The sequence below is a fragment of the Lemur catta genome, chromosome 10 (assembly GCF_020740605.2).
Source record: "Lemur catta isolate mLemCat1 chromosome 10, mLemCat1.pri, whole genome shotgun sequence".
Lineage (NCBI taxonomy): Eukaryota > Metazoa > Chordata > Mammalia > Primates > Lemuridae > Lemur > Lemur catta.
The window spans coordinates 5,079,173-5,100,786 of record NC_059137.1 but is presented as its reverse complement, the minus strand read 5'-3'; the positions used below and the strand labels follow the sequence as shown (position 1 = coordinate 5,100,786).

The following is a 21,614-nucleotide window of genomic DNA, read 5'->3' as shown; positions in this document are numbered from 1 at the left end:
GTTGCCCTGGGAGACAGGGTTCTCTCCCCAACTGTTTGGGAACAGATGGAAAGCCAATGGCGAAGCTTGGAATGTCCACCTGGGAGATGGGTGGGTGGGGCCGGGGGCCGGCAGGTGGCTGGAGAAGGGGTATTGCCAGGCAAGGAAGTGGGTTAGGCACAGGGCCCGTCCTGCATCCCCGATGTGCCCCCCTCTGCAGGGAGCAGGCTGGGCCTGGCCAGCTTAGTAGGGACCAGATCTCAGAGAGGGCTGATCCGACAGCCTCCCCTGCAGGTGGGGAACAGAGGCCCAGTGAGGTCCTCCAAGGAGGGCCCCTCCACTAGGACCCAGGCCTCCTGGCCTCCAACTCGGTGATAAGCAGCAGTGGTGCAGTGTGGGCGAGTGCACAAAACCTGCTGTCAAGGTGGCCGCAAATCGGGAGGCTCAGGCCTTCCCAGTAAAAGGTTTAGAACCACATTCCCCGTAGGGCCTGTCGGACTTGGGACTTCTCAGCCAGCCTGCCCGTTACTTCATGCCTTCCCTGGGCCCACACAGCAACAGCGCTTACATCCCCCTGGGCCAGAGAGACAGCGAGGGACAACGCCAGTTATGATGAATGAAGGTATTAATTAATGTAAATAATAAATAGGTACAAATTGATACTCAGTGGTTATGCGTAAATATCGACTGCTATAAATCGGTGAGTGTGCGAGTGCGCTGTTCTGGTGTGTGTCCAGTACTGAGATGGGTGTGTGTGAGGCAACATAGTTAGGAGTGGGTTGGGGGTGTGGATAAATGTGCATCTGTGTATGTGACAGTGTGTGTGTGACAATGTGAGTCTGTGCATCTCTGTGTGTGAGGGTATATTCGACAGTTGTGTGTAATGGTGTGTGGGTGTGTATTCGTGTATGTGCCGGCGTGTCCGTGTCCGTGAGGGGCTGTGTGCGTGCCTGTGTGTGTGTGAGGTGTGCAGTGGTGTGAATGAGCATACGTGGTGCGGTGAAGATGAGCAAGCGTGCACCCACTGTGTATGACAGTGTGTGTTGTGTGGGCTATGAGGATGTGTTTGTGTGCTCTGGGTGTGTGTGTAAGGGTGTGTGTGGACGCGTGTGTGAACTGCTCAGTGTAGGTGAGCTGGTCTGTGTGTGTGCGCGGGTGTGACGTACGACAGTGTGCCTGGCAGAGCGTGCGTGTGTCTGCGTGTGCGGGCGTGTGGGGCGTGGGCGCGGCGGCTGGACTGGGGTCCGGCAGGGCGGGGAGCGCCGGCCCAGCGGGGATCCCGGCCTTGCCCCCGACTCTCTGGGCGCCCCTGCCCGGCTTCCCCGTGCGCCTGGCGATGTCTCCGAGCTCCGAGCCCGCTTCCCCTCCCGGACGTCCATCTGGGCGCACAGTCGCTGGGCTCGGGGCGCCCCATATCCGCGAGGTCCGAAGCCCACGTGCGGGCGATGCGGGGGACGCGGGCGCCGCGACCCGGAGGCTGCGCGGCCGGGCCGGGTGCGCCCCCGTCCCTCGCTCCGCGGTCCCCGCCCCCGCCGCCAGGGAAGGACGCAGGGGGCGACAGCAGGCTGGGCGCGGCCCGGGATCGGTGCGGCACTGGGAGTTCTCCAAGGTGCTAAAATAAACCCAGCGAAGGATCAGGTTTCCCGACCAAAATAACCCAGGAGCGGCCTTAGAAATGAGAGCTGGGAAAGCGATCCGCGGCGGGAGGTGGCGATGAAAGCTCCCTCCCACTCCTGGCAGCGACCCCGCAGCCATCCCCGTCCCCTCCCCCTCCAGCAGCCAGGTCGCCCACCCGTGGGAGTGCAGCTGCTCACCACTCCCCTCCCCTTCTTTTCTGGGGTCATTATCCCAAAAACCAACCTCCTATTGGCATCGTCTTTGGTGGCAAAGTATGCGGTAGATTAGAGGCTCTGCATGCAGATGGTCATTCATTCAGTATTTATTGAGCATCTACTGTGTGCTGGGCACCACCTGGGTACCTGGGTCCCACCAGTGAACAAATAGCCAACAGTCCCTGCCCCAGGGGCTGACGTTTTGCTAGGAGGACACACACCACAAAGACATACACAGAGTAAGTAGAGTGTATGATGTTTAGACAGTGATGTGGGCTTAAAAAGAAAGGAACAGAAGAAAGTAAGGAGATGAGAATGATGTCTGAATCCTGGGGTCCCCCTCTGGCTCACTCAATGGCCTGAATAGAATCCCTTCACCTCTGAGCTCCAGTTTTCTCCTTTGTGTGAAGGGCACGAAAAGCCTGTCTATGAAGTTACTGTGACGTTAAACAAGGTGTTGCAGGGACACGCACTTAACTCTGCGTCTGGTGCGTGCACAGCAAGGATTAAGTGTAAGCCAATGATAAATACGCTTCTTAGTGTTAGTGGTAAATCTATCTTAAACATTTAAAGACAACAAACAAGTGTCTACAACATCCAAACTGCTTTAGGTCCCACAAAGCTGCCAGAAAACTGCGACTAATCTTAAGTAAGAGAGAGGCAGTATTGTCAAATGGTTAGGGACAAGAGCCTGAGGCCCAGACCTGAGTCTGAATCCTTGTACCGGCTGTGGGCCCTCGGAAGCCACCTCCTCCCACCCCACCTCTCAGCACTCAACAAGTGCTGGGACAGGAGGCTGATGTGGAACAAGGGCCAGGTGCGGCCACACCTGCAGGGAGGCCCAGTCTGTAGGGATGGGGCTGCCACAGAGGCACCTTTGCTCTTCCCGCTGGTCCTGCCGTGGGGCCTGGCATATAGCAGCCCTCAGGAAGTGTCCCGCGAGTGAATGAGTGAGTGAGTTGAACAAGTAAGTGAACGAGTGACAGATGAGGCCAAGCAGGCAGAGAACAGAGAACCCGTGGGACACGTGGCCAGGAAGACAGCTCACAGGATCCGAGGCAGAGAGACCAGCGGCCCGAGTCCCAGCCCCGGTCCTGGCCAGCTGTGAGGCCTCACAGGTGATGCCGCTACTCTGGGCCTGCTCTTCCTCCTCTGCGATGGGAAGAAGGTGGTGGGACTTGCCACTTGCCCTGCCAACCAGAAGTATCTGGGCACTACGGGAGGTGGCTCAGGTTAGCCCCCAGGATCCCGAGGGAATGCGCCTGAGCACACTGCTTCTTTGACACTTGCCACTTCGACTACTCACTTATATTCTGCTTTATTGCACAGGGACATGTGTATAAGGATGGCCATCCTAGAACAGTTTTGAATTGTTACAAAATGGAAACAATCTAGATGTCCAATACTAGGGGATTGGTTACATAAATTATGACCCATCCACATAACAAAATGCTGGGCAGCCACTGGAAAGTAATGGGGTTGTCATGGAAACATGGCCAGGTTTATATTGTAAAATGAAAAGGGACATTATTTTTTAAAAGGACTCATAACGTGGCCGGGCGCGGTGGCTCACGCCTGTAATCCTAGCACTCTGGGAGGCCGAGGCGGGTGGATTGCTCCAGGTCAGGAGTTAGAAACCAGCCTCAGCAAGAGTGAGACCCCGTCTCTACTAAAAAAAATAGAAAGAAATTATCTGGCCAACTAAAAAATCTATATAGAAAAAATTAGCCGGGCATGGTGGCGCATGCCTGTAGTCCCAGCTACTCGGGAGGCTGAGGCAGTAGGATCACTTAAGCCCAGGAGTTTGAGGTTGCTGTGAGCTAGGCTGACGCCACAGCACTCACTCTAGCCTGGGCAACACAGCGAGACTCTGTCTCAAAAAAAAAAAAAAAAAAAGGACTCATAACGTGATCATATTTTTAAAATGCGTATGGTCATGTATGATGCATATATATATGACATACGTATGGTTTAATATATATTCTTTTCTGATTAATAAGGTAATACTTGGTTATGTAAAATATTTCAATAATTGAAAATGAGACAGGTGAGAATCCCTTGTCACCTGATCACCCTCATGTTAACAGTGCTGGTCTCCTGGTGGTGGGATTATACCTATATGATCATATTTATTGAATTTATTTCAGTAAGTATGTAACACTATGATAGTAAGAAAAAAATAAGGCTATTGGTAAAATTAAACTGTTTTATAAACTGGCTACTTATGTCATGGGTCTGTATTCTATCTCCCCAACCAGACTCTTCCCCACAGGAAGAGATCGATGAAAGCGCTGAATGAATGAAGGAATCTAAGGCTCTTCAGACGTGGCCCTGTGTGCCCACAGCAGGTGCTCATACAGGCTTGTGGGTGAGAAATGGCGCTTGCTTCTCAGCCACCTGAGAGTGTGAGCAGCGTCACCCCACCATACAGAGGAGAGCAGGCAGGTCTCAGGGTCACAGGAGAAGCCACCAAAGCCACTTCAGGCTGAAAGAACCCTTCAGATAATCTTCCTGCCGGCCCTCACAGGGGAAAGCAGAGGCTGGGAGGGATGGAAGGGCTGCCTGTGGTCCCTTCCCTGAAGGTGGCTGAGTCAGGGTTTGAGCCAGGGTCTGTCCTCATGTCTGCTGGGCTGGGGGCCAATTCAAAGCCCAGGGCTCTTTCCAGCGTGGGGCCCAGTGTGGCCCTCAGAACCAGCCAGCAGCTCTAGCCAGACTGAAATGCTGACACAAGCCTCTGGGTATTAATAGCCCCTGTCTGGGCTGGGCTCCTGTGCCCCTCCAGAGGCCACCCCGGGTCACAGGCCCCCCCCACCATGGGGAGTGTGGGGTGAGGGCCGTGGTGGAGAGCTGAGCAGACACAACAAGGTCCCTGTGGACCAGGGGTCTGAGCCCAAAGGCCCTCATGTCCCCACCCCAGGGACTACTTAGGAGTTGGACCTCTTCTCTTTTCAGCTTCCCGGCTGGAGGCCTTCACCCCCTCAGCCTCAGCTTCCTCATCTGTAAGTGGGGATGACGTCACACGACTTCACGGGAATGCTGGTCGTGTGGTGCCCACGAGCTGACGCGCGTGGGGAGCTCGGCACGCTGCCTGGCACCTGTGCCTCGCACACCCGCTCCCACGGGCACTGCACCTGTCCTTAGTCCAGCCTCAGGCAGCTCATGTCATCACTGCTACATTCAGGAGGGCAGGACAGGATGCAGTCTGGGTCAACCCCGTCTGTGGCCATGTGGCCTGAATGGAACACTCTGGAAGAGGAAGAGGAGGACTGAGGTGGGCCCAGCCAGGGGGTTTACAAGGAACCCCAGACTGAGGGCTCCTGGGCTCTGGCCTCAACCCAGCCAGGGATAGGGCAGGCCAGACCACTGGGGTGGGTCCTTCTGAAGGGGGCACTTGGCAGGGAAAAGGACTGTGCCTCGTGTGTCAAACACAGTCAATTCCTAACCCATCGGGTTGAAGGCTCACTACGGCAGAGACCCAACGTTGAGACTCACACAACCCTAAGAGGTGGGTACTATTATTCCCATGTTACGGGTGGAAAAACCAAGGCGAAGTGACTTGCTCAAGGTCTCACAGCTAGTTGGTGGCAGAGCCACAACAGATGGCCGCGCCCCATCTATCTGACTCGAGCCTGTGTGCTAGTCCCTTGCGGCCAGGGCACACCCCCCCCCTCCCCTGGCAGCTTCCTGACTGGGGGAGGCTGTGGGGTGGGCCTGAGGCTTCCTGGGTGGGCTTCGTGACTGGAAGAGAGGCTTCGGCCTCCTGCATCCACCTGGGCTGGGCAGACAGGCTGTGGGACCCGGAATCATGACACCGGGGAGTTCACTTCTGACTGTCTGGTCAGCTTAAACAAGCAGTTTCCCTGCTCGAACCCAGGCCCAGCCAGACATGAAAGGGCTGTGGAGACTCTGGGCTCCCACAGGTCACTGGTGCAGGGAGGCCTGCCTCAAATCCCAAAACCTCGCTGGGCACTCTTGGGCTGCCTTCTGGGTTTGTCGCCCCAAGCACCAGCCAAACACTGCGGGGCAGGCTCTCCCCTGCCTCGGGCTCCCCACCTGCTCCTCCTCCCTGGGGCAAGCCCTCCACGGCTCCCAGACCAGACCCAGAGCCCGGCTCTGTGATCATTCACATGTGTCATTCTTTTAATCCCCACTGAACTGTGAGATTCCGGGGACAGGGATGGAGTCGGTTGCACTCTGCAGTGTGCCCAGCTCCTAGAGCAGAGCCAGGTGCTCAGGAACTATTTATGGGTTGTCTGAAGCTGCTGTAGCCCTCCCCCTTTGCAAAATTCAAGGGGCAATCCGTTACCAACCGATTCAGTACCGCTCCCTGTAATGGAAATCACATCGTACAGATTGCCATTTGATTGAACTGTCATAACTGAAGCTGAATTCAAGACTGATTTAAAAACAAAACAAAACAAAACAACAACAATAACAAAAAAAAAAAACAAGAAAAACCAGCCTGCCAGCTTAGTGAATACTGTCACAGAGGGAGGAGCTGGACCTGGTCCCAGGGACCCAAGATGATGCTGTCAGTGACGTCGTTAACTCCATCTGGTGCTCGGGAGGCCTCTGGCCTGGGCTCCACCGTCCGGTGCCTGGGACTGGGTCCAAGCTGCCAGGCCGGTGGGGCAGGCAGGCCCAGCTCACAGGGGTCTGCACTGCTCAGAGGGGAGCTGGCAGAAGCAGGGGTAAGTCCAGGACCACCTCCGCCAAGGTCAGAGGCCAAGGCCACAACGGAGTCTAGAGCAGCAGGAGGACTACATTTCCCAGCGTCCCCCAAAGCCGGGGCTGGGCCATTGGCAGATTTAAATAGCCCAGGCCGGAGGCAGCCAGGCCGCAGCTGTGGGCTCCTCGCCTCCCCGGCGGCTCCATTGGCGCTGGCCCGGCGTTGGTGGGCTCGATTGGCTGCCCAGCTGGCACTGACGTCCCCCGGAGCCTGGTGGCAGCCGGAGGTAAACAGCCATGCACAATCCTCCACTCTATATTTAGCAGCTGCCCCAGAGAAGGCGGGGAGGCAGGCAGCGGTGGCGGCTCTCTAGGCGGCTCTTGTCTTCGGGGAGAAGGCCCTCGGAGCCGGGCTGGCACCAGCCTTCTGGGGGTGAGCGAGGTCACCATGCCAGCTTCCCAGAGCCGGGCCCGCGCCCGGGACCGCAACAATGTCCTCAACAGGGCTGAGTTCCTGTCCCTGAACCAGCCCCCCAAGGGGGCCCCAGAGCCCCGCAGCTCCTGCAGGAAGGCCTCAGGCCCCTCGGCGCAGCCCTCGCCCGCTGGCGACGGGGCCCGTGAGCGGCGCCAGTCACAGCAGCTGCCCGAGGAGGACTGCATGCAGCTGAACCCCTCCTTCAAGGGCATTGCCTTCAACTCCCTGCTGGCCATTGACATCTGCGTGTCCAAGCGGCTGGGGGTGTGCGCCAACCGGGCCGCGTCCTGGGCCAGCGCCCGCTCCATGGTCAAGCTCATTGGCATCACAGGCCACGGCATCCCCTGGATCGGCGGCACCATCCTCTGCCTGGTGAAGAGCAGCAGCCTGGCCGGCCAGGAGGTGCTCATGAACCTGCTCCTGGGTGAGTGTGCCCACACCTGCCGCAGGCCCCGGGGAGGGAGCCCACCCGCCCGCCCCGGCCAGGGCCGGCAGGGCCCTTGAAACCGGCTGGAACACCCTAATGAGGTTAAGCAGGAAGGTGCCCCAGAAACGGGCAGGCCTCTCGCAGGGGGAGCCGCAGCCAGGGATGCACAGACCAGGGTCTGCAAACGTGGAGGCCGCGGGAGCCCTGGGGAAGGCCCGCTCTCGCAGAGGTCACCGCTGCCCAGAGGCAGCTGGAAGGGAGGCTGGGGCCAGAGGCGGTGGCCTCGAAGGAGGTGGTCAGGTGTCTGGTGGACGTCCTGGAGCGGGGTGTCACAGTTTGACGCCACCCCATGGTTGGGGTCGTCATTACTTGATTGCTCATAGACAGCACTTGTGAGCTGCCCCACGAATCCCCTCCCCCATTCAGGGACCCGGCAGTCTGCCCGGGCTTCTCCCACAGGGCCTGGGGCCCACTCCTGGCCTCCCGGAGTCGTTTCCTGCTCCGTCCCCAGTTGTCGGTTTGTTTTTCCAAAGTCTTTGCCGCCAGCGTCTTTCAAATTAGCACTGCCCTGTGCCAGGTGCCACCACGTGCGACCCATGTGGAGGCAAGCCATCCCCTTCACCCAGAGGGGACACCCAGTCCCTGTCCAGCCCACCCTCCAGGCACCTTCAGATCGCCAGGGTGCCCCAGGAACCTCTGCTTGCACCCTCGTGCCAGTCCCGCATTGATCTCCTTGCCATGCCCAGCGTGGTTATTATTCAGGGGACAGGTTGGGCAGGGGCCTCAGGCAAAGCAAACTTTAACAAGGGGTCTCAGTGCCAATAGGTGTGTGGGTTGGACCACTGTGAACTTCAGTCCCAGAGGAAGTCACAGTGAAAACATGCATCTCCCCCTCCAGCGTCAGAGTCTACAGGCCCCAGCTCTGTGGGTGGGACCTGGGGAGGAAGAAACTCCCAGACACTTCCTGCGCAAGATGGCTGGGTCCGCTGCCGCCAGTGTTTCCTTGTTCTTATTGCTGAATTATTTACATTGCATTACTTATTATTCTATCCTGAATACATAGTCCCATGAGGCTGGTGCCATTTTCATTCCCATTTTACAGATCAGGAAACTGAGGTTCCTATAAATAAAGCAACCCGCCAAACCTCAGAGCTTGAGGTTTGCACCAGGTCCCCCTGACAGACAGGCCTCTACTCTTTCCGGGTGCTGTGGGCTTGAGAGGGAGGGACAGGGCAAGGTGGCTGAGACACTGGGCCAGGGGCTCCCAGGGGCAGAACCTGCTCTCATCTCTGCGGTTGCGCACAGGGCCTCCATCGGGACCTCTGTGCTGGGAGTCAGTGTGGCTGTCGGGGGATGGGCCGGGACAGCGTGTGCCCGCTCCTCCCTCCTCCTTCCCCGTGTGACGGTGGAGGTGGAAGCTGGACTTTGTGGAGGGCTCACTGCGTGCCAGGTTTTGCGTGAACCACATCATCACTCTAGTCTTCGCCATGGCCCCTGGAGTGTGGTGCTGTTATTATTCCTCATTTAAAGGGGAGGAAACTGAGGCACAGGATGATGACAAGCCCAGGGTCACGCAGCTAGTCTGAGATGGAGCCTGGGTTAGAACTGGAAGCAAGTCTAGCTTTGTTTTGCATTTTTCAGAGGAGAGGGAGAGGGAACCGCTTCGGGCTGCTGGCGCTTTGGGCAGGTTGTGGAGCGCAGGAGCCGGTGGAGCTCAGGTCTCCCCAGCCACAGGCTCCAGGTAGGGGCGAGCCCCAAGCCCCGTAGGAGGAGTGCAAGCAAGCTGCCCTCCGCAAACGTTTAAAAGTTTGCAACCCACTTGTTAAGATGAGGTTCCTGGCTCTCCCAGCAACCAGCTGCTGTGGGCACAAAGGTATTTGCTCCATAGGTAAAGTACAAGACTTGAGATGCCTCCTTTCTTGAATTAAAGAATACAATCGCTGTTTAAATCTTTTAAGACATCATCTATTGGCCGGGCGCGGTGGCTCACGCCTGTAATCCTAACACTCTGGGAGGCCGAGGCGGGTGGATTGCTCGAGGTCAGGAGTTTGAGACCAGCCTGAGCAGGAGCGAGACCCCGTCTCTGCTGGAAATAGAAAGAAATTATCTGGCCAACTAAAAAATATATATAGAAAAAAATTAGCCGGGCATGGTGGCGCATGCCTGTAGTCCCAGCTACCCGGGAGGCTGAGGCAGTAGGATCGCTTAAGCCCAGGAGTGTGAGGTTGCTGTGAGCTAGGCTGACGCCACGGCACTCACTCTAGCCAGGGCAACAAAGCGAGACTCTGTCTCAAAAAAAAAAAAAAAAAAAAAAAGACATCATCTATTGAGCTTCATTATGTACCAAATACTATGCCTTGAGCAACCTGTATTTTATGATGTAAAAAAGGTCTTGATAAACTTTCAAGGTCAATAGTAATATGCCCATTGTACAGATGAGTAAACTGAGTCTCAGAAGCATCAAGCAACTTGCCTTCCCACACAGCCGTTAAGTGGCAGGTCCCAGAACCAAATCCAAGGCCTCCTGACTGCAAACCCCACGCCTTCCCCCGCACCGTGGGCCTGCAGGTCGGATGTCTCACCCATGTGTTTGCTGCACTCCTGAGCCTGTGTGCATTGAGGAGGAGGTGGGCCTGGGAGGAGGTTTTCCATCTTTGCATCCAGGTGCCGAGACCATGGAGAGATCCGGGCCTGGCACAAAGCGGCCACTCAGCACTGGCCATCAGAGCAGGCAGGATGGGCCTGGAGTCCCCAGGGGTCACTTCATGAGGATGCCAGTCCAGCCCCTCAGCTGGGAGAGAGAAACCTGCAGCAGATAGCCAAGGCGGGCTGTGATCCGCTCGGCCTGCCCTGCCGGGAGGAGCTGTCCACACCACGGGAGAACAGAGCCCCCGTGAGCAGCACCTGCAGGGTCCCGCCTGCCCTTCAGTCCTTGGAGGGCCTGGGGCCTCGGGCACATGTCCACCCTGGACACAGGCGCTGGGGTTGCACTGGGCTTCGTCCCGGTCCCTGCTCTAACCCTCACTTGCTGTATGAACTTGGTCAAGTCACTTCCTGTCTCTGAACCTCAGTTCCTTCATCCGTGCAGTGGGTCCAGGTCTGCGGTGGGGATTCACAGGGAGCTGGCAAAGCACTTGGCAGAGCGGGTGGCGTGTGCCCAGGGTTGGCTGACACCTCTGTTGTGGGAACTGCAGGGCTCAGCAAGGTGAGGGAGCCCTGCCCAGCCCTGCCTGCCCACTCACAGCCCCAGGTGTCTAGCCAACTCCCAGGGCAGTCCCTGGGCAGGGAGCAAAGCCTCCAAGCATCTAGCTGGGACCCCGCGTCCCCTGGGTCCTGAAGGAGCAGACTTGGGACCCTTAGGTGATGAGCGCTCCAGCTACTAGGCCTAGCAAGGACCCCAGCTGGGCCAGGAGAAATTCTCTGCATCCTCCCTGCTCAGCAGGCGGCCGTGTGCCCGCTCTGCTCTCCTTGCCCCCAGTGCACACTGGCAAGACTCTGGAAGCCTCAGAGCCAGAGGGTCTTAGCAGCTGGCAAAAGCCTGGACTCCAGAGTGAGCTTCAGCTGGGGGCAAATTCCAGCCCTGCTGTGGGACCTCAGGCAAGTGACTTTGCCTCTCTGGACCTCAGTTTCTTCATCTGTCAAATGGGTTATTGGGACACTTCACTGAAGAATTACACAGAAAGTACCTGGCACTTGCTAATGTTGGTTAACACTTATGAAACAATGATCATCACCACCATCATCATCACCATCACTGCCATCATTATCAGAAGTCCCAGGTCCCCTCCAAGCTCTTCACACCTCAAGACGACCCTATGCCCCTCCTTGTTCCTCCCCTGCAGCACCCAGCTTGGTGACCTCAAAGGGAGCCAGGTGGCAGGTGAGCAGGCCCATCCTGGCTCCCTCACAGGCCTGCCTTGTGCCAGAAAATGGCCCTGGGTCTTGTGGTCTCGACCTACATCCTCTATAAAAGTATCTTTATTGAGATTTTTCTGAATACTAAAACTATACATATTTGTATGTCTTTTTTTTTTTTTTTTGAGACATGGTCTCGCTCTGTCCCCCTCCCCCTGGTAGAGTGTAGTGGCATCATCGTAGCTGACTGTAAGCTCAAACTCCTGGGCTCAAGCAATCCTCCTGCCTTGGCCTCCCGTGTAGCTGGAACTATAGGCACACACCACCACACCCAGCTAATTTTTGTGTTTTTTGTAGAGACGGGGTCTCACTCTTGCTCAGGCTGGTCTCGAACTCCATGTGTCACATAGTATGTATCAGAATTCCCTTCCTTGTTAAGGCTGAATAATATTCCATTGTATGGATGGACCACATTTTGTTTATCCATTCATCTGTCGTTGGATACTTGGGTTGTTTCCACCTTTTGGCTGCTGTGACCGTCGGTGTACACGTATCTGTTCTGTTGGTTGTATCCTCAGGAGTGAAATTGCTGGATCACAGGGCATAATAGTTCTGTGTTTCATTGTGGAACGATCATACCGTTTTCCATAGAGGCTGCACCATTTTACATTCCCCCAGAAATGCACAAGGGTTCCCATAGGTCTACATCCTTGCTAACACTTATTATTATCTGGTTTTTTAAAAATAATAGCCATCCCAATGGGTGTGAAGTGGTATCTCATTGTGGTTTTCATTTTAATTTCCCTAATGATCAGTGACGTTGAGCACCTTTTCACTATACATCCTTATAGTAAGAAAAATTTCCGACACTCCAAGGGTAGATCGTGAAGAAAGTGAGCATCTGCCTTAAATCCTCTGCCCAGGAATAACCTCTGTTGCAGTCTGGGTCGCATCCTCCGGACTTTTCCCTGCGCACACACTAACATACCATGTGCTTCCCCTGTCGTGTTTCTGCCGCGTGCCTCGTGCTCACGGCTGCACCTCCCTTTCGGAATCCTGGTCCCCCAGGGCCCTCACAGCAGCCGCAAGGGGTCAGCTGTCCAGATAATCTGCTCTGGCAGCTCTGCCATCCCCTGCCCCCTGGCTCTTGCTCTCAGGGACAACTTAGGTGACAACCTCTCCACGAGGCTCGTGTGACCTGTCCCTAATTGAGGGATATTTAGGCTGATCCCAAATCTTCACTGTCGGATGTGCTCCTGCTGGAGACACACGCTTGCCCCTCAGAGTGGGGCATCCCCACGGTGACCCGCTTCACCTCCTGCCACCTCAGCGGGGCTCAGCGCACCAGTTGGTCCCTCAGGGAGGCCTTTGATCACCCCCAGACCAGGTCAGGGCCCCACCACACACTGTCCTAGCAGCCCCCCTCGAAGCTGGCATGTGGGGATGGGATAACTAGTCGTGCCAACAGGCAGGGTCTGGGTCGCACCGTCCACCCCACACCAGTCACCTCATTGCCCTGGTGCCCTCTCCCGCCAGGGCCTGGCGCTCAGCTGAGCGAGTAGACGTACCTTCGCACTGGACACTGAGGACCCTGGTTTCCTTGCACCCCAGCAGTCCTCACAGAGAGGGGAGCTAGCTTTAGTGTGTGGATGCCTCAGGTGAGAAAATGGAGGTTCCGGGAATTACATTTGCTCAGAATCACTCAGGCCGGGAGAGCTGGCAACAAACCAGGATCCACGGGTCAGGTCCCCGGGCACCGAGGGTCTGGGGGGCAGGGGCTGCGTGGTCAGGAGAGATGCCGGGGGCATGCGCACACACACACACGCACACCCCGCACTCAGGCCAGCTGAGCAGAGGGCCCGATACCAAAGGACCGGCACATCCCTGCCTCCCTCGGGGTTTCCCTTCAACCCAAGCTCTCTGCTCGCTGAATGCTCCCCAAGGGCTGTGTCCTTCCGAGATGCTGCTCTGGTTTTTTAAATAATTTTTATGTGTGTGATAACATATATGTAACATAAAATGTACCATTTTTAACCATTTTAAAGTGTACATTCAGTGGTAGTCAGTACATTCATACCGTTGTGCAGCTGTCGCCACCATCCAACTCCAGAACTTTACATCTTCCCAAACTGAAACTCCGTCCCCAAGAAACACACACTCCCCTGCCTCCCCCGGCGCCCGGCCGCCTCCCTTCCCCTTTGTCTCTATGAATTTGACTGCTCTGGGGACCTTGTGTGAGTGGAATATTTGTCCTTTTGTAAAAATAACATTTTAAAAAAATGTGCACAAACAATGCATGTTCCTAGTAAGAAAGATTTTAAGTGCAGAATTACAAAAAGACAATAAAAACCACTCCTAATCCTCCTACCCAGCGAGAAGCTCTGTTAACATTTAGTGTAGTACCTTCCAGACTTTTTTCTCTGCATATAGACATTTACTCATGGACACATCTACTCTACAAAGACGCCCTCCCGCCGGGAACCCTGTTTCGGAACTGACCTTTGCCCCTTCGCAGGGCCCGCAGCCCTCCCGCTGTGAGTGCGCACGGCCCCCTCAGCCGCAGTGGCCACAGGGCGCTCCGTCGTCTGGGCTCGGCCACAATGTGTCCCATCTGTCTCCTCCTGAAGGGCACTGGCTTATTTCACATTTTTCAGTGTTATAAATAGTGCTGCAGGGGACAGCCTTGACCACGAATCGTGGTGCATGTCCCTAATTACTTCCCAAGGAGATATTCCTGCAGAGGGAATCGCGGAGTCAAAGGGCGACGCGGTGCGGACTTCTGATGCTGAAGCCAAGTGCCCTTCAGAGGGTTTAGGCCCGTTCACACTCCCCTCGGCAGGGTCCGCCGGCTCCCAACCTCCCGGAAGCCAGAATGGGGGATTAGGAGCAGGGTCGACCCCCAGGCCAGGAGCACAGGGACCCCTCCTCACAGCCCCAGCCAGCAGGGGACGTCAGCCACACCTGTCCCTTCACCAGCCAACAGGAGCCCCACGAAGCCCCGTCTTTCACCTGAGCCCACCGCTTCCCACCCCACCCCAGCCCTGGCCCCCCGGGGTCCTGCCCTGCTGCTGAGCTGGCCCCACAGAGCGTGTCCTCGGGGGCAAAGCGGTCCAAACCCAGAAGGGGTCCGCGAGGTCACCCATGCACACAGCCAGCCGCGGGCAGACGGGGTTAGGAGGAGCTGACTCCACGTCCTCCGGGATAGCAGCTCCTTTCGGAGAGGGCCTTGGCTCCTGTCCTGCCTTGATGCGCCAGGCCACCACGCCACCACGGCCCTGAGACGGGGAGACGGGTGGGCCCCGAGGCAGGTCCTTGCCGAGGCCTGGGGAGCAGCTGTGCTTCCTGGGGGAGGTGCAGGCGTCCCAGACGCACCCCCTGAGAGAGTCCGGGGACGGGAGTTGTCGGGGCGCGAGGGCGCGAGGGGGGTCAGGCCGAGCCCTGACATCTTCCCGCAGGGTCCCGGGCGCCGTTTACCGAGCGCTTGCTGCACGCAGCCCTCAGAGCGGGCTTCTCGCCGCCCCCCTGGCATCACTGAGGGGAAGGATGCGCCAAGGTCACGCGGTCCACAAGTGGCCGACCTTGAGGCGGGTCTCAAGTGGACCCCGGGTGCGCAGACTCCGCCCTGGTGACCGCAGCGAGGGGAGGCCGTGGAGGTCGGGTGACCGGCCCAGACACACAGCAGGGCTGGCCCTCACCCCTGAGCCTCCTGCCAGGTGTACCTTCCCCTCTCGGGGGTCCGCCGTCTGAGTGGAGGACGGGATGCAGGTCAGCAGACTTGGCGGGGCCGGGCGGCAGCGCTCACGGAGCCCTGAGTGATGGCGCCATTTGCTTCTATTTCCGGGCACCAGCCGATGTGCTGACGGTGTCAGAATCACAGTCACAGCAGGGCAGCCGTGCTGGAGGAGGGGACGGGCCCCGCAGGAGGGGCAGTAGGCCCAGCAGGCCGTGGGCTCTGCTGGGGGCCATCCTGAGGCTTGGGTATGACAGCGCCACTGCCTCCTCTGTTTACAGCTCCCAAGACCAGAGGCTGCGGCGTCGTGGGCCACAGGCCTGTCACAGCTGAGACAAAGTAACTCTGTAACAATCTGTTCACTGCCCACCCCCTCTCAGCCACGTGGGACCCCGCCAGCCGGGCTCACCAGCCCCAGGCCTGGCACGCGCCTGGCAGGCCCAGGAACCGGGGATGCCCAAGAACCGGTGACCGAGTGAGTGACTGAACCAGGCACCAGTCCGCTTGGGGCGCAGGGCAGAAAAGGGGCAGAGTCTGCACCTCACTGTGGCCTCGAGAGGTGGAAGCAGCCGGAAATAGCAGCAGCTTCCCAAGGGCTCAGATATGGCGGGAGGGCGTCTTACTTTCTGCTCCTACAGCAGAAGGCCACAGACGGGGCGATTTGCAAAGAATAGCAGTCTGTTTGGGCCACAGTCCTGGAGGCTGAGAAGTCTGAGACCCAGGGACCTTCAGTCACGTCATTGCACGACAGAAGGCGTCACAGGGCAAGACCTGGCAGGAGAGATGGGGGAGGTGGGGGGAGAAGGGGCTGGACTCCTCCTCCCCTCAGGAGCCCCCTCCCTCAGCAACGCCACCAATCCGCAGGAGGGCAGAGCCCCCAGGACCCACCTCCCAACACTGCTGCCTGGGGGGTTAAGTTCCCAACACGTGAACTTCGGGGGACACGTTCAGACCATAGCGTGGGGTTTGGAATCATGGGAGCTGGGCAGTCCAGAAGCCTCCCTGGGGGGAGTGGAGGGTCCTGCAAACTGAGCTCCAGACGCAGCCCCCCCCCCAGCTACAGCCACGTCCGTTTTATATACTGGATCCTTATGCTTTCCTGGGGAAAAAAATGTTCTGATGATAAAAAATTTGAAAGGTTTGGGTCTAGCTCAGTCCTTAGCCTGTGGTGCCCGACAGCCCATGCGGAGCTGGGGCACGTGGGGAAGTCGAGGCACCAGGCCGCCCTATCAGAGAGGGGCCTCTGGGTGACCCAGTGAACTCCCTCCCTCCCCCATTCCTCCTTGAACCCAGCCGCCTTCCACGGGCACCTGTGTCAGGAAGGCAGATTTTAACCCCCTCAGCTGCCAAGCCCTGGTTTTCCAATCAGACTGGTTGCCAGTAGGACAGATGGCCCGTGCCTTCCAGTGGCTGCTGTCATATTTTGACCTACCTTGGGGCCCAATCCTGGTCCACATTAACCACTCTCAGCTCTGACAGTGCTCCTGGCACCCAGATCCCAGCCAGCCATTGTCCACCGGCACCGGGGCGGCCCTGGCCTGGCCCGGGTCTCTCTGACTCTGCCTTGGGTGTGGAGTCTCAGAGCCTGGGCCAGATCATTCTGACTCTGCTGAAGCCTCAGAGGAGAAAACCCTTTCGCTGATGCGCTGCTTGATGCCACGCAGGCTCCAGGGTCAGAAGGCCGCGCGCTGCCCCCTGGCCAGGCCGGGACTTGCGAGAGGAACGATGGCAGCAACATGCCCTTGACCGCGCATCCCAGGCTGTGTTAAAGGCCTCACATGCACCCCTTAGCTCGTTGTGCCCTGTGACAACCCCGTTGCAGGCGAGTAGGCCAAGGCTCCCAGAGGTGGAGGAACTTGTTCTTAATTAGCAAGGTCGACCCCCCAAGCCAGAAGCACCAGCACCCTCCTCACCGCCCCAGCCAACGAGGCTTCGCATTTAACCCCCTCCGCAGGTGGAGAGAGCCTGTGCCCTGGCTTGAGGGTGAGAGAGGCCTCCCTGTCTGGAGGGGCAGCCGGCCCCTCCTGGCCTGGCCTCCTCAGCTGCTCCACCGAGCTGGGGAGTCCCACGGCAGCGCGGCCACCTCCCTCAGGCTCCCCCTGCCCTGGGGACCTGGCAGTCCCCCATCCCTCTCTCCTGCTGGAACTGTGACCTCCCCCAGGATCCAGGTGGCTCCGAGCCTGGCCATGGTCAGCAGCACACAGGCTGGTGGCCACATACCTCCCGGCCACCTCCGGGGAGCAGACTGCCATGGCATTGGCCGGCACGTGTGGAACAAGGTCCCCTCCATCCCCCAGGCTCCTCCCCGCTGGGCAGCTTCTCTGAGCACCTGCTCCCTGGGTGCCAGTGCCAGGCGAGCCCAGGGGAGGCCGAGGTTCAGACCCGAAACGGAGAGACCGGACTGCGAGCAGCAGCCCCGCGACAGGCAGGGAAGCGGGAGGCCGAGTAGTTCCGAGCTAACCGCCAGGAAGGGCCTGGAGAGGCGTGTGGCTGGAGGCAGGTGGCCGTGGGGGTTAAATGCTGACACCGGGACCCCCTCAGCCCAGTGGAGTGCTGAGGCGGTGGCGTTTGGAGCAGAGCAACGGCTGGCGGGCGGTTAGGCACCCCCAGCGCCTGACTCCATGGCATGGGAGGCGGCGTGTGACGGGGTAAGACTTTCAAAAGCAGGTTCCAGAACACTGTCTGTAGAGCATGTCTCAGCGTTTCTGCAGCAGTGGCCACCTCTGAGTGGCGGCGTCACGGGGCATTTAAACTCTGACTCCTGTTTTCTGCTCTGCAAATGTCTTACAGTGAACACCATCTACTGTGTCTTTTTTTTTAAGGTCGTTTTTGGGGTTTTTTCCATTTCAGAGAACAGTTGCTGAGAGCCAATCATTGTGATAAACGTGGCAAAGTTTCTAGGAAATCTCCCAGCGCCAGCTGCACTGAACTGCCGCTTAGCAATGACCCCCACTCTTACCCGGCACTGCCGGTGGGCCAGGCACGGGGACAAACACGACTGGTTTGCTGGGCCCTCCCGGCTTTAGCGCTGAATGTCTTGTGTCCTGGGAAACTCATCTGTCCCAGCAAACCTGGAACAGTTGGTCACCCTGAGGCTCTGTGCTGGGCCTCCTCTGGGAGGGGAGGAAAGCTCGGTGACTTGTCCAAGGTCACACAGCCGGGAGGCTCCAGGCTGTGACGCTCGTGAGCTTTGCCACCACACCACACTGCTGGTGTTGTCGTCACTGTCACTGAAGACGGGCTTACAGGTGCTGGGACCTCACGGGGGTCGCTGAGGTCACCTGAGGCCAGGGAAGCAGGGGGAGGGGCATAGGCTCCCTGAGGACTCTGCACCTGCCCCGGGGTGCTACTTGGCCTGCTGCTGCCACCCCCACCCCAGGTCAGAGGGCATGAGCTCCAAGGGCCTTCCTGAGGATGAGGAGGATTTACCCAGAGCCCCCAAATTGGCTGCTGGGTGCCACTGATCAGCTGGGTGAAACTAGGGCCCTGGCATGGTGCCTTCATTTAACAGCACAGAGAGGCAGAGCAGCTCCCCACACTGCACAGCAGGTGGTGGCAGAGACATGGAGACCCAGGGAAAGAGCCCTGGCTGTGAGCCTCAGGCCGGTAATGTCACTAACACTGGGAGACTGTTGCTCTGCGTCTGGCCCCAGGGACAAACCTACGGAGGAGCAGCGTGGCCCTGCCTCCATGAACAGTTGGCGGAAGAGGGGAGGGAAGCCGACACTGACCCATCACCCGGTGGCTTCCTCAGGGCCCGCCGGGTGGGTACCGTGAAGGAAGGACTCAGGCCTGGCCCGTCGGGGACCAGGGCAGGTCTCCCGGAGGTGGTGGGTGGGGGAAGGGTGGAAAGAGGGAGCAGCGGGTACAAATGCTGCGAGCCCCTTGGCTTTGTCCTGTCCCCTGTGCGGTGAGGATGAAATGGTGCAGCTACTGTGAAAACACTGTGGGTTTCCGCAAAAGTCACAGCTAGGGCCACCATGCGAACCAGCAGTCCCGCTCCGGCCCTATCCCCAAAGGAGCCCAAGACAGGTATGCGGCAGACACTCACCCCAGGTGCTCACAGCAGCGGGATTCACGGGAGCCCAAAGGTGCAAACAGCCCAGTGTCCCTGGGCAGGTGGGTGGGCGAGCAGGCTGGTCCATCCATGCAGGGACTGTTGCTGGCCGCAGAGGGAGTGGAGCCCTGGCACACGGGGGCGGGGGTGGGGGGGCGACACAGGAGCACATGTGGTCCCATCTATCCGCAATGTCTAGAGCAGGTGAATCACAGAGACACAGAGCAGATTGGTGGTTTCCAGAAGCCAAGGGGTGGGGGGTGGCTGTGTAATGGTACCGGGTTTTCTCTTGGGTGACAAAATATCTTGGAACTAGATAGAGGTGTGGCCGCACAGCATTGCGAAAGCACCAAATGCCCCTGAATTGTACACTCTGAAGTGGTCAGTTGTATGTGATGTGAATTTCACTTCAACGTTTAAAAAAGAGGATGACAGTGTCATGCTCTCAGGGCTGGAGGGAGGGGTGGCCAGTGAGGTCCTCCGAGAAAACCCCCCCAGCCCAGGGCCCACGCGTCAGGACTGAGACCTTCCAGGTGCCCGTAGCTGCCGGAGGGACCTCGACCCCCCACGCGCTTTGGGCACGTTTGTTGGACACCTCCCAGCCGTGGGCACCGCGGACCACACGTGTTACGGCAGGGGGAGGGGTAAGAGAGAAATCGGGAAGAAAATGTGCCATGTGGGGGGGCAGGGGGGTGAGAAACACCCTAAGAAACAGTGAAGCGGGCGGGCATGGAGAGTGCGGGGGCTTCTCTGCCGAAGCGAGGGGCGCGGAGGGAGGGCACCCGGCAGGGCCTCTGGGGGGAGCCGCCTGGGCGTCGGGGGGCTGAGCGGAGCCAGCGAGGGTGGGGGAGGTCTCGGGGGCCGGGGCGGCAGCTGGCCTGGCCAGGCCCTGACGGCCCCGGGGCCTGTGTCTCCCGCCCGCAGCCCTGCTCCTGGACATCATGACGGTGGCCGGCGTGCAGAAGCTCATCAAGCGGCGCGGCCCGTACGAGACGAGCCCCGGCCTGCTGGACTACCTCACCATGGACATCTACGCCTTCCCCGCCGGGCACGCCAGCCGCGCCGCCATGGTGTCCAAGTTCTTCCTCAGCCACCTGGTGCTGGCGGTGCCCTTGCGTGTGCTGCTGGTGCTCTGGGCCTTCTGCGTGGGCCTGTCACGCGTGATGATCGGCCGCCACCACGTCACGGACGTCATCTCGGGCTTCGTCATCGGCTACTTCCAGTTCCGCCTGGTGGAGCTGGTCTGGATGTCGTCCAACACCTGCCAGATGCTCATCTCTGCCTGGTGAACCGCCTGCCGCGGCTCCGGGACAGGGTGGCCTGAGGAGGCAGGGTTGGCGGCGGGTGGCGGGGCCGACCCTGGAGGCCCAGGGGTGGAGCCAGCCACCCCCACCCCGTCTTCCCGTCTTGGCTGCAGGCCGGTGACCCAAGGCCGGCCCGCCCCGTGACTGTGGCCGGCCTGTGTCGTAGCGCCAGGCCTCTTGCTCTCTGGGCGGGCCGGGACCCACCTGTGGGGACAGCCCGATTTAGCTTCTGCTCTGGAGATAACCGGCCGGAATCGAGATGCTGGGAGGGGCCGAGCCGTGTCTTGTCCTTTCATCGCCATGACTGTTGAGTTTTTGGCTGTGCCCATCACACCACAGCACGATGCCAACTCACCCCACCTACCGCCTGGCGCAGGTGCCGTGGCCGTTAGCCTAAGGCAGCACTTTCCAAAGGGGGCCCTGCAGGACCCCGGCCTGCAAGATGCTTGTAGCGGGGAGGGTTTTGTGGTCCAATAAGTCTGGGAAGTGCTCACACTCTGCCCCCATTTTGGACATTGACAAGGGCCGTTGTTGTCATAAAGACTCTGATAAGTTCCGTAGAACGGCTTCTTGCTGAGCCTTGTTCAACCCATGTTTCCTAAACTTACTTGACCACAGAACCCTTTTCTTAAGGAACCTACCAGCCCCCAAGGAACCACTGTTTCCTCAAGCGCATTTTGGGAGCGGCTGCCCAAGAGCCGAAGGGCCTGCGTGCAAGCCGGCCTCTCCCAGCACCCGGCCGGGGCCTGCGGAGGCCAGGTGCACACGCCACAGCCCGTGGGCGTCGGTGCGGTTTTGGCCCCCAGGGGCCGGACTCCATGTGACCTAATAGGTCGTTTCCAAGTCAACTATTCATGGATGTGCGTTTCATGGGACAATACAGGTGACATGCAAACGGACCCTCTCCTGTGCAGTTCTTCCCTTACGTGACGCAGTGGCTCCTGGCAGGGTGGCGCTCCCAGCAGGAGGGCCGCTGTCAACACGGTGGGGACTGATCTCTCCGGCCCAGACAGCACCACGGGGCTGGTGGTCAGGGGGCAGTGTGCGTGGGCTGGCTGGTCCCTTATCCCTGAGGTCGCTGTCTGATGCCCTCCCAGCCCCCAGGCTGGGCTCTGGCTGTTCCACCCAGCCCTGCGCAGTGGGCTGGAAGCGCTCGCCGTGGTGGTGACCGGCCGTGGCCTCTCACTCCAGCCTCAAGCCCTCCCGAGCCCCTCCCCACTCCTGGCCCACTGGTCCCTGTCCCCCAGGAAGTGGACCAGTGACCAGGCAAACACAGCCCAGCCTGCC

General features: G+C 58.8%; 1 protein-coding gene across 1 annotated transcript; it reads left to right on the top strand.

Moving 5' to 3' along the window:
- The first annotated feature begins 6,395 nt into the window (after nt 1-6,395).
- On the top strand, nt 6,396-21,226 carry PLPP7 (phospholipid phosphatase 7 (inactive)). The gene is made up of 2 exons (XM_045563715.1): nt 6,396-7,378; nt 19,948-21,226. The coding sequence occupies exons 1-2, from the start codon at nt 6,928-6,930 to the stop codon at nt 20,310-20,312; spliced, it is 816 nt and encodes a 271-aa protein (XP_045419671.1). The 5' UTR covers nt 6,396-6,927; the 3' UTR covers nt 20,313-21,226.
- Nucleotides 21,227-21,614: the final 388 nt, after the last annotated feature.

What these genes read in the sequence shown, in the direction of transcription:
- PLPP7 (XM_045563715.1), top strand. Translation starts at nt 6,928, where the DNA reads ATGCCAGCTTCCCAGAGCCGGGCCCGCGCCCGGGACCGCAACAATGTC. An exon ending in GCTCATGAACCTGCTCCTGG is followed by an intron (nt 7,379 to 19,947) that starts GTGAGTGTGCCC and finishes TCCCGCCCGCAG; the next exon opens with CCCTGCTCCTGGACATCATG.